This window comes from Cuculus canorus, chromosome 1, assembly GCF_017976375.1.
Source record: "Cuculus canorus isolate bCucCan1 chromosome 1, bCucCan1.pri, whole genome shotgun sequence".
In the NCBI taxonomy this organism is placed as follows: domain Eukaryota; kingdom Metazoa; phylum Chordata; class Aves; order Cuculiformes; family Cuculidae; genus Cuculus; species Cuculus canorus.
In genome coordinates, this window is record NC_071401.1 from 17,346,237 (window position 1) to 17,358,823 (window position 12,587).

At 42.4% G+C, this 12,587-nt stretch overlaps 1 protein-coding gene across 4 annotated transcripts in view; it reads left to right on the forward strand.

Moving 5' to 3' along the window:
* Positions 1-12,587, forward strand: part of MYO7A (myosin VIIA) — a 101,851-nt gene that overhangs the window by 15,366 nt on the left and 73,898 nt on the right. For all 4 annotated transcript variants that reach the window (XM_054069644.1, XM_054069655.1, XM_054069666.1 and 1 more), the window contains exon 2: positions 3,412-3,469. In XM_054069644.1, coding sequence (XP_053925619.1) covers positions 3,452-3,469 — 18 coding nt within the window. In that variant the 5' untranslated portion in view covers positions 3,412-3,451. The remainder of the gene's footprint in view (positions 1-3,411; positions 3,470-12,587) is intronic.

The window sequence follows — 12,587 nt, forward strand, 5'->3', positions numbered from 1 at the left end:
CTGAATCTCCCGTAACCAGTGTTTAATGAGCATGTGCTGTGGAGGATTAGCACTGCAGAGCAATCCCAGAGGCAGCATGGCCAGTCACGTGTCTGGACTCTGGTCCTGAAGTGCCAACAAGGAGCACAAAAGTGCCAGATAAACAGATTAGACTCGCAACCCCCTTTTTTTGCAATTGCAAGATAATGTCTTTATCCAGTCTCTTCAGGCTTTCTCGCTCCAGAGTAGAGGTCTGTTGGGTTCCTCTTGCATTTGGGGTCTTTTCAGAACCAGCAAGAAAGCCATGAAGGAGGTCGCCACTCACCTTGTACTGAAGCACTCCTTGACTTCCGTTGACCACTGCTTGCAAGCAAATGGGATGTATAGTTTCATGTCACACAACTCTTTGCATCCACAAGCAGTTTAAATGATCTTTTAGCCACTTCAGCCTTACCCACCACATCCCTGAGATGTTCTGTTCAGATGATGCTAGGCTAGTGATGCTCAGAAAACCGCAAAATTAATAAAATCTACAAAATCACACTTTCCAGAGGGGTGTCTTTGTGCTCTGGTGTTATGTGTGAGTGATTTGGGAGAGGTGCTGGGTACTATTGGTTTATCCCAGGTAGTTTGCTACAGGCAGCTGTAGAGCTTCACATAGGAGATGAAGATGGGCATGAAGTCCCCTGTGCTCACCTGACAGCAAGGACTGGAGGGTCCAGATGGCCAGTTCGTTCCACCAAGGCTCCTGTCTATTAGCAGACAGCTGATCTCCCTGGTGCTCAGACAAGCCCAATTCTTATTACTGATCCATTTTGGAGTTTTCCTTGGTGAGCAAACATTGAAGAAAGCTGGCTGCCCAATTGTGTACAACTCCCCTTGCAACAGCATCTCAAGGGGACTTGAAAAGCATTGGACAGAGCAAGTCTGGTGGCTCGAGGTAAAGGATGGACTTTCAGAAAATTAAAAATGAACAAACAAACAGAAACAACAATGGGGTCTGAGTACCAAAGTCTTGTTTAGAAGCAGGTCATGCTGGGTATGTAATACTTTTTCAAGCCTGGCACAGTACCTCATCAGCATCACCACAGGCCATGCTGAGCAGGATGCCCATTTGCAGAGCAGTTTTTATGTTGGAAGCCAGGCCGACCATGTGGCAGTGATTTGCTTCAGCCGCAGAAGGATGAATGGCTAAAGGAGCAATTCTGAGATCTAAATCTGGTGCTTCAGCCCAGTCTGTGGGAAGAAGTCACCCATGCATGGCTTTTGGAACACTAACACCCAAAGAGACAAACTCACTGAGGCCATTTGGCTGGTTAGCATGCAAATAAATAATGACTGAAATACTTAAAAGCTCCCTTGTTGGGCAAGATCTCTTTTTTTACAGAGAGGGAAACTGAGACAAGGAATTATAAGATGACTTGTCCATTGCAGATGTCCTTCCACCAAAGAACTCAGGCTGCTACCCAACACAGTATTCATCCCTGACCCTATGATCATCTTGTTACAGACCTAGGAAGGACCTCTGGAGAACCTCATCCAGTGCCTGCTCAGAGCCAAGCCAAGATTTCACTGACTGTTCTCCGTGGAGGAGACTCGTCAGCATCCCTAGGCAGTCTGTCTCAGGGCTCACTACTTGGCAGGGTTAGAAAGTTATTTTCAAGCCATACAAATTAAGGAGAAGAGGAATCATTTAATGTGCTGCAGAGAAGATGCAAACTGAGAATCAGGAAAATTGCCACACGGCCTTTCAGATATTAAAGTAGGTGCTTGATTTTCCATCAGTCATCTGTCTTCTAAAAAAAACAAAATTAATTCATTTGATATGGTCTGTGGCCAAAACTTGTTTAATGAGTATTTTCTTATAAACAGTGATGCCTTGACTGCTCTTAGGACACCAGTTGCTTCTCTGGGCAATGCACAGGGATCATGTAGATGGTTTCAACAGCTGGATATTTTCATTAAAGTGTTGAAGGCACTTAAGTGGCAAACTCCTACAACTCTGAGTGGGGTAATCGTCAGCCTTCAAATATGTGGTCGATAAAAATTTAGAGGTGGTGCGGGAAGTGTGGTGAGAAAAAGGGGATAATTGGAAATGCTATTGAGCCTTTGCAGTCCTTGCAGGAGCTAATAGAGATAAGTTCTACCCTTGTAGCTGGGATGGGAACATCCATGTTTCCCAATGCTGATGAGAAGCTACAGAAATTTCAGCCAGCAGGGTCAGCACCAAAGACTACATCTTATGTTACTGAATGGGACAAATGCAGTCACTGCCTGTGGGAAGAGAGATCGCTCTCGTTGCCATGTGGGAAAGTATGTTGAGACACTGGCGCAGGGCACTGTCACTCCCTTTTTTTGAAAGACTGAGTGTCCCATATTGTGTTCTGTGACATCTCATCTGGAGATGGTTGAGGGAGGGTGGAAATACTTCACTGTTTCCTCCTGTCCCCTCCAAGAAATATTCTCCTTCTAGTGGGGAAAGCACAAAAATAAAAATTATGGCTACCAACTGAAACAAAATATTTATGCTTGTATGACGAGTCTGAACTGCTTTGTCACTGAGAAGGGAAATGTTTTGAGGACTGCAAGATCATCCTCCATCAGCCTACACATCTACAGTGTCTTATGGGAGTTATGTCTCTCAAACACAGTACCTTTCTGCCTGCTTTTTAAGGCATGAGCATGTTTGGCATACTGGAAAATGTTCCACATCATAAATATAACAATTACTTACTGCCATGTAGCAAAGATGACTTGGAGATTAAAAAGCTGCAGAAATTCAATTCTCCGAGAGTGTTTTTCACTCACACACCGAACTGATCTAATGTTGACAGCGCTATGAAGTGGCACCACAGCAAGCACAAATCCACGAGCAGGACGGGACTTTCCCGTGTAAATTCAACAAAGGCACAATTTGCACAACAGACAGGAGTGGAGCATGGAGATTCACAGTCCAATCCAGGTATTAGTTGCAGGCTATGGTGGAGGGCTTGGTACTTTCTTTTCTCTCCTGAAAGCAGTTTTGACAGAAAGAAGATAATCTATCCAGTCTTGTGGGCTGTAGGGACAGGGCTCCCCTCCTCTATGTGCTTTAATTCATACCACGGGATCTGATGACACATGTAATAAACTAGCATCAGTCTGTTTGCTAGGTTAATCCTTGGATAACTTTCTAGGACTCAGTTTACAAAATATTACTTGCGTAACAACCTCCAGTCCCAGTCTCACTCACCACAGTGCAGGCATTAATCTGGATGTATTAAGGGATTGTGTCTCACTGTCTGGAGTTAATATTATGAAAGCTTTGGGAGTTTAAGTGCTCCTAGCCCTCATCCACACCTCATCCCCACCCTTTAGGGTCGGGATGTTCCCTGACTTCGGGTTTATGAGTCAGAGTGTCAGTTCATTCCCTGATGATTTGTTTTGCTTTAGGTCCCTTCTTGGTGATTGCTGATGTGTTTATACAGGAACCATGGTCATTCTACGACAGGTAAGTGAAGCATTCCTCTCTTCAGCATTTCTAATTTTACTCCATAACCTCAAGGACTAATAAAGTCTTTTTTTTTTCTGGCGGGGGAGAGGGGGAGGTGTCAAATCAGGCTATTTTTATCCTATTCTGTTTCCCTAAAAGGACTGTTACAAGATGCAGAGATACTCATTAGTCTTAATCCTTGATTGGCTTAGAGGAAATCATTGCTTTGTGTGTGTAGTCCAGATTAACCTCATGCAGTGTTCCACTTCTATTTTCTCATCTGTGATGGCCCAGAAGCTGCACATGAGTCCTGGATATGCAGAAGAATAAAAAGCTTACTGACTGCCCGAAGAATGATCTAGGCAAGAACTGATTTTCCATTTCCAGGAACAGTGCTGCTTTGGCTGTGTGAAAATGGAGTCTTTCTGCACAATTAAAAGGAAATTGAGTTGAAGAATTAAGTTGTATGGCAAGTCTCTTGTAGATTCTTTGATAATTTGGGGGTTTAGATTGTAGTGTTTCCCCCATGTCTATGCATAACCTGTCTCTCTTACTCTCAGCTCTGGGCTGTCTTAACACCATGTCTCACCTAGAGAGGACTGACTGCTGCCACATGTCCTGGGTGGGGGCTGCAGACTGAGCCTCAAATATGTCAACATAGTCAAGCATTGAGGCAGAGGAGTAAACCTAGCAACAGTTTTGATTCAGGACACACTTTGCTAGGGGTGTTTATGAGCTTGATCCTCCTTCCAAAATGCTCAGAGACATTTCCCCCCACGTCACAAACTCTGGTATGGTTTGTGATGCCATGGAAAATTAATGTGGAAATCAAAACAAACTAAGTTCACATGCTAATGTGAAAGCTCAGAATAGCAGTTGTAGCTCTAAGAAATATCCTATAGCAATTCTTGTCTAGGATGATATCACTCTAGGTGCCTGTAATGTCTCTTACCCTTCTGTGGTTCATCTACTAGTTCGTAGTCTTCTGTATTCATCTGAATTCACCCTTTGCAGAGCTGTAATCAAATAGACCATACTCCTGGTTATCTAAGAGCAAGGTGTCTTGTCTAGGCAGGGAAGCAGGGTGCTTCTGAAGTAATTTCCTTCCCACGTGTCTTAGGGCAGGATGGATCTCCTTAATGGAGGTGTCTTTCTCCCTTGTCTACCTAAGCTCCAAACAAGACTCTTTTAAAGACACTTGACGTTTAGATTAAGCCAGCTGTGAATGGAGAGCTGTGGTGTAGGGACACCTTTCTTTACTTCTATCACCTCTACTATCATGAAAGAAACTTACAGCGAAAGGAAAAAGTAGGTGGCTCCAAAACCAGCATCAAGGCCATTTATGCCATCCCTGTAGACACCAATTCCACAGCCAGTTCCAGTTTAGCGATTTGAGTCCTTATTACGACCTCAGGATGTGGTTAGTCTGCTGCGAAAATGGGCTGAATTCTTGGATGTTTACCTCTTGTGTCTGTAGTGATACAACAGTAAAGCTGGAGCAGAGCAGGAGTGATGCTGCCCTTATATTAGCAGACAAGGGGTTATTTCTAGGATGTTACAATGGAAGGAAAAATGTAGTAGTATTTCTGTAGTTAAAGCTGGATATAAAGCCAGAGCCATTTATGATTGATGTGTTTGTATTGCCCAAGTGTTCAAAGCCCATCATCTGCAGGTAGGTACTACAGGAACCCTTAACAGAGAGGCTTTAACATTCAGTGTGTATATTCAGTCTTCTATAGGCATTTTTTTAGAGAAGTTACTCAGTTATTTTCTCATAGAAACATATTTAGGTTCATAAGGACTGGATGTCAAAAGTGTATAAGGAATCTCCTTAAGTGAACTACCGGAAGTTATCAACAATATTTGATGTATTACTTTGGGATTAAAGCTTCTTGTTATTATCCAAGAGAAACCCTAGCCTCTAAAACAACCTTCAGTTTTCAAAAATTTCTTCTATTTCTTGCTGTTCATAATAGTTTTGAAACTCTCCCTGAAGGTTCAGATACTGAGCAGGTGCTGACAAATATCAGGGAAATAGGTTTGTGTAGAAGTTGTTGCTTACTGCAAACATCTCTCTGCAGCACGGATAAGGTGAGGAAGGACCCCTCCATAGTGAAATAAGGTTACCCAGTTGTTAGTAGATACAAGCTCTTTCAAAAGTCACTTTATACCAGTTTATCCCATCTACAGGTCCAGTCTGAGTCACACTTGAACCATGTTGCTCTCTGTGGTACAAAGAGCTGTCATTTATGGTGGTGCTTAATCTCAAGTAGCAGTAATATATGTATTTTGCCTCCTTCATTTTTGCTGTAAGATTTTTTGCTGTGTGATCTATGCTATTCCTGGTTGGTATTACTTTCCAGGGAGCTTTCCCTCTGTCTTTTCTTTTTTTCCCCCCATTCTTGAATGTGTACAACATGCTTACAGTCCGCCCCTCCCATTCCTTTCCCTCCGAAAACTTTCTCCAGCAAGATCAAACAGAATCCAAATCATCACTTGAGATAGATCAGTGCAGAGCTTTTGGCCCCTGCAGCTTGTTTTTTCCTCTCTTTTCCCAGCTATAAATTCAGGAATTTTGAAGATGAGCCCATGGAATTACACCCTTTCCACTCTCTCATCTAAACGGTTGCCACTAGAATCTCCCTTAGAGGTTAGCACTGGGCAGCTGAGCATGGAGGGCACTGCACGGCTCTGAGCAAGCAGTAGAAAATTCACAGAGCTCCTGTCCTGTGTCTTCAACCCAGTAATTCAGAAGAAAAGCCAATATTGTTCCCCAGCAGGGGCCTCCAGGGAGCCAAACTTATCAGCTTTAGTTGTTAGCAAATTACTTATGGCAAGTCCATTTCCATGCACAAAGAAAGGGAGAAGAAAAAGGAGGACTTCCTAAATTCTTGTGTTGGCAGCCTGACAAGTTCGTTTGGCTCCACAGCACAGCAGCAGCTCATTCCTTTTTGTTTGCTGCTTTTGCTGGCTGTTTTTGCCAATTGCATCTACTCACTCATGTAGGCAATCCTCATATAACCTGATCTTAAAGTGCTGCAAGTTTTCTGCTGCTGGCCCAGACCAACAGAAAACAGTATGACTTGTCTGCTAGGGTATGAAGCATGCTCAAAAAATTATTATGTAAAGTGTCTCATGTAGGACCAAGTTCAGCATCTCATAGAGCTCATCCACTAAACTTCGCTTGGCAGGAGATCGTATCTGTGTTGCTCTGGTGTCCTGACCACATCCAGACCACATGAGAAGTGTTGCTGCTGTTACCGATTTCTCCCATTCTTTGTGGTTCCCTAACCTGCTTGTGGGGTTATAGGAAGAGAAGTAGAAATAGGAGTGAAAAGAAACAGTGGAGAACTAAGCTAAGCAGATAAAGGAAAACAAAGGTCAGCCAGAAATTAAGGTCCTGAGGGATCAAGCACTGTGGACGCCTTATGCTATAAAGCTCTTTTTAATTCAACACCAAAGCAAGGATGGTTTCTCCAGCTACTCTGAAGCTTTGCAGGAGCCAAGGCTTGGTCAGAGAGCTCACTTCTGCTCTCCTGACTCTACAGTGCTCCTGGTGGGGTGACTCTGGGGGCAATGTCAAAACCTTGCAGTTTCTGTGCAGCCATCTATTCTGCAATGTCTGTGCCAGCTCTGGCATTTTCTTGAGTATAAAACCCTCAATGCATCTTCAGCTTTAGACCCCACAAGATGAGTCTTACATGAATGAGACTGTCCTTGATATGTTCATGGCTGTGTTTTCTGGGGGTATTTGCGGCTTACTGTTCTTGTGCTAAGATTGGCTTTTAGCTAAAATTGTCCTTGCCTCTTCTTGTCATTTCTTAGGTGTTTACATAGAGAGTCTACTTCCTAGACTTGGAATTGATCAAAATCCTATGAAACACTTTTTTTGCCTTGCAAAACAAGCTCTGCATTTTGGGATGGTGACAGTCCTTTGTGCACCTGCTCCAGCTCAGTTTCTTCTTGCTAAGACTAGAATTGTATATTGCACTGCAGGTGAAAGAGATTCGTGCAGTTCATTAATGAGCAGGAATAGATTTTGTGACTGCCAGAGTTTACAGACTTGGTTTGATGTTCCACGAGATGTTTTCCTTTGGTGGAAATAAGAATAGCAGAGACCAGATTTTGAAATCTTTCAGACCCTTCACAGATATTTTTCAGATGGGCTCTGTGAGCAGCAGTTTTACTTGCAGCTGACATATATTACTTGGGTTGTTATTAGATAATACACATTCAGCTTTGCTTTGTGATTCATTGTGCTGTATATTTTATAGGACAAAAGGGGCGGGGGAGAAAACCAGCGTTATTGTAGGTCTTCTCAGGGCTGATCTGTAATCATGTTGTTATAAAAAGCAAAGCATAAGCCCACTGTTTGGATTCTCTTTCTCATAAACACTGAATAATTTAAGTCTTCTCCCATTTATGCCTTGTATCTGCCTGATCGATGAGTCTGAGGCATCCCTGGATAGCTGTAATGCAGCAATGAAAAGTCCAGCACAAGCCAACCAAAGGGCACATTTGCATACAGATTGAAACATGAATCGTTGGGACCCATTCGTTAGTTGCAGTGCTCAAGACATTTGGCATTTTAACAGCTCTCTGCATCAGATCCTTTCCATCAAATTTATGGGACAATTAGAGTGCTGGGTTAGCTGTGTGCAGAAAATGAAGCTGCAGGCTAGGGAGATGTTCTTGCAGTGCTATGGCTGTGGAATATAAATTACATGATGTCAAATAAAGGTAGAACGAACAATCTCAGCCATGGTGTGGAGATACCCTGCCTCTTAGAGAGTGTGTCTGAAATATGCTCATTCCTGCTTTTTGATATCTTAGACAAGCTCTCAGGATCTATGTTTCCCAAAGTATATGCACTGAGTCTTAGTCTATTTGATCTCAAGATAGAAAAGGCTTGAAATGAGAGTTGTTACATGTGTGAATGAGTTCAGCTTTGCTTTTTTAAGAGGTAGTAGCAAAATGTCCAGCCAACAGGACATTCTTTTGAAGGTATATAAGACTTCAAAGCACTCAATAACAAAATTCATTGAATTAATCTTGGGACCTTAGGCTTCTCCAGGAAAAAAACTGCATCCCCAGGGACAGTTCTTGCAGAACAGCTCACATATCATCTTGTCTTGCTTGACGATAACTTCTCTGTGTCCATCAGAGCCCTTAAAGACAGGATTCAACATGCTGAGACCTGGAGTGTGGAGCAAGAAGAGAGAAATTCAGCCCCTCAAATTACCTTTTCTTTCTTAAGCCCTACAGCTCATCATAACCTCAGGTTGCACTGGGGGAGATCTAGAATGAATATTAGGGGAAAATTCTTCACCAAAAGGTGAGGCATTTGAATAGGCTGCCTAGTGAAGTGGTTGAGTCACCATCCCTGGAGTATTTAAAAGGTACATAGATGTGGTGCTTAGGGACATGGTTTAGCGGTGGCTTGCAGTGTTAGATTAACAATTGGATTCGATGATTTTAAGGGTCCTTTGCAAACCTAAATGATTCTATGATTCTATAACCTGACTCTGAAGAAGTCTAGCTGTTTATATATGCTTTCTGTAAAGAAAAAGCCTGTAATGAGTCTTGAACCTCACACTGCCATTCTGCACCAGGTGGTGGAACCCAGGAGCTGCTGGCCGATCTAGCAACCCCTTTGCAAGAGTGAGGTTCAGGAAGGGAGGTCAGAAAACCTTAATTCCCTCCCCCTCCCCACCCCCTCACACACCTTATCTGACTTCGAAGGATCAACAAAATGGTTGATCTCCGTTTGTCGTCACTCCAGCCATTGAGTTTCTGATTAGTGTTCATAATAGGAGGAAGCATCTTTATTCCAGCTGTGCAGACAGAGCAGAGTGAAGCTCATCCGGTCCCATCCCCATCCCTGAACACTCACCTTCCTCTGTCTTCCCTCTAATATCTGCCATATGTGTGATACAACTATTGGCTAGACCACGTCCATAATTTCACCAAAATCATATGACTTCCAAGTATTTTAAAAAAAACTGCAGCATCATTTATTTCTTACTTATTGATGCTATTATTACTCAGATCAGTTCTCTGATAGGTTATAGGGAGTGACAATTGGAGAGATTTTGGAGAAAAGATAAACCTTTAAGTTGACATAGCTGTGCAGCAGGCAGGCAGCTCACTCTGTTCAAGGTGACCTTGCTTTTCATCAAATTATTCTTGCAAAAGTGGAAAACATTCAACAGCAAAGCATTAAAAGGAAGCCCTTGATATTTTGTGGATTTGGGGTCACAGACATGTCTGTGGAATGATGTTCATGTACACTAGTGAAAGATTTGGCCTTTATGGCATGAAATTCATTCCTTTGCAAGCCGTAGCACAATTTGCCAGCACAGTGTATATTTTACAGCTGTTTTTCTAAAAAAAAATCCCAAACCACTCTTAGCACTGGCTTTCTGCAATCAGGTTCAAGAAGCTATATGCAGCTCCTGAGGCCCAGAGGAGGGAAAGCAATAACAGACCTTTTCAATAGCACAAATTGAAAAATGATGTTTCTTTCTCAGGAGAAAGTTCATCTGGGAGTACAAAGAATATCTGCTGAGATGTCATTGCCTGGTCAATAAATAAAAAAAAAAAAAAAAAAATTATTGAAATTAAAAGCTGACTTGGAAGATAGAATTCAAATGAGAACTTCAAAATTATAAACTCCATGTCAGTTTTTAGCCAAACTCAAGTGTCTCCATGAAAAGTTTTGTTTATATATTTTTCCTGATGCATTTTAGGTTTCAGTGAAATGGCGTTCTCTAAGGAAGATTTCCAGTAAGGATTTTGGAGGTCTAAATATAGTTTTAATTGGTTTATAGTTGTAGCCAAAACAGAAGGAGAATTTGGATGCTTGCTAGAACAAGGTGACTATTCTGAAAAAAAAATCTGTTTAAGAGCAGAAAATATTCAATACTGTGAATGAAATAGCCCAAGACATGCTGGTAAGCCAGCTGACACTTCAGATACCTCTACTGGTGCTTTCAGCGGTGAGGAAATGAGATGGATAAGTGTGGATTGAGACTTGGGAATTAGTATGCTGATGCTTTTGCTTTTGCATTTTGCCACTTCTGGGTATATTCACAGGTACTGTGCTAGTGGTCAGCAGTACTGGCCAGCTCATGCAGAGGTTGTGCATTAGACTGTTGCAATGTGAGGGAATTGCTTGTAGCTGTTAACCAGTCTATGTGCATGTGAGTATTGCAAACAGGAAAAGGTGATATGGAGGATCAGTCCTCCTCTCTTTCCCAAATCCTCCTTGCTGCTATCTGTACAAGGGAGGTGGCATTAACAGAGGAATGCAGCTGCTTTTTTGCATAGGGGAAAGGTCAGTCTTCAAAGTTTACAAGGATTTCACCCTCCATTAGGCGATTTTGCTAAAGGAGAAAACTTTGCTAGCTATAAATTATGAGGGCTTCTGTTTCTGAACAGAAGTTATTATAAAATTCTGAACAGAGTTATAGTGTGCTGCAGTTTGGAACATATATGAAATAGCTGTGTTTGTTCAGACCCAGGTCTGTCTCATCCCAAACTGACTGTTGGTGAACACCAAGGGAGGAGTAACAGTGTACTGTAATTTTCTCCCAATATTTTCCTGTCCTTCAGCTAGTGTCCTGGTCTCCACTTATGAACTTTCAGCTCAGTCATTTCTCAAGCTTGATGTGATTTATTTGGTCCTGAGTACATCTCCCTTCCAGCACTTGTCCAGGTTTTTTACTTCTCCGAGTATCCATATCCATTGCCTTTTGATAAACCTAGTCCCTACCAACTTTGGTTGGTGTCCCCTTATTTTTGGACTGGAGTAGTATTCTGAGGAAGTATCTCTACAGACTTGTCAACTCAGCCCTAGGTATCCACATGGGCCTCTGGTGAAGATAGGCTGTTACCATAGGTGGTCCTTTGGTGCACCTTAACCTTGCACACCCATTTTCATGTCCTGCCTAAGGCGATTCTACTTACATGCTGGAAGTATTACTCCCTCCCCATTCTTTACCAAGAAGCAGATGCCCTCCGTCCTTTCCCTAGAATCACTCTAGCAGAACCCAGAGGAAAAAGAGGTTGGCTTATTTTGTGTGTTGAAGAAGAAAGAACGAAGCGTTGCTGGTTTTTAAGACAGGGCAAAACACTCGTCTGGGACAGAGCCTTGCCAATGGCTCAGAAGCCTTTTGTGCAGCAAGTGTGAATGAAATGTGAGAAATTTATGAGCATCCCCTACCACCCAGCAAGACATTTTATTGCCAGAACCATTGCTGGCAAATTACTCTTAAGGTCACACACTGCATTTTTATGACCTGCAAATCACTTCGTGAAGGCATGTTACTGCCCCTTAACTCCATAAAATTGCTAGATTCGGTGCAAGGCAGACAGGGAGCCTTATCCCATTAAGTAGATGCTTGAAGTTAAAGAGCGTTTGCATCCAGTAAAACAGAGGCATTAACCATATTTCCATGATGATACTCTGTTGGCCCATTCCTTACAGAAGTATAGGCATCGTTAATGTATCTATGTGATAATACTCTTGCAGTCTCAAAATCAAGGCTATGTGGCAATTATTAAGTTTCTCACAACAAATACAAAATTGATGCATATTCTTCACATGAATTAATTTCCCTTACATGATTTAGGTTTTCACATGAGCATCAACCAGCTGCCTGTTGCTAGACCAGGATCTCTGCCATGCTAGGCACCTTGCAAACCCACAACAATACCCAAAGTTTCATTCTGGGAGAAACATATAACAAACCCCATTTGTGATGTAAACTTTTTCATATTTCCTTGGTAATTTCATGTAAGAAACAGGACCAGCTTGGTTTTTCAGGCTGTGGCTACCTCTGTGGCTTTGTTTTTAAAGACTGGTAGACTGGTGGTTATTTGATGAGACTTGGATTTTGAAACAGGTTTCTGTGTTTGTGTGTTCGTAGAGGGCTTCAGATTGCCCTCAGAAAGACAAGTCTCTTCAATATGTGCTCAACAAGCAATATGTGCTCAACAGGCTGTTAACCATTAGCTGTAAAACTGTCCCAAGCTCACAGTTTGAAGGCATCCACAGTGCACGTCTGTACATGTCCTGATCCAACAAGGCAACTGTCTTGGGTCTACCAACCTACAACTATGATTTGAATAGTGA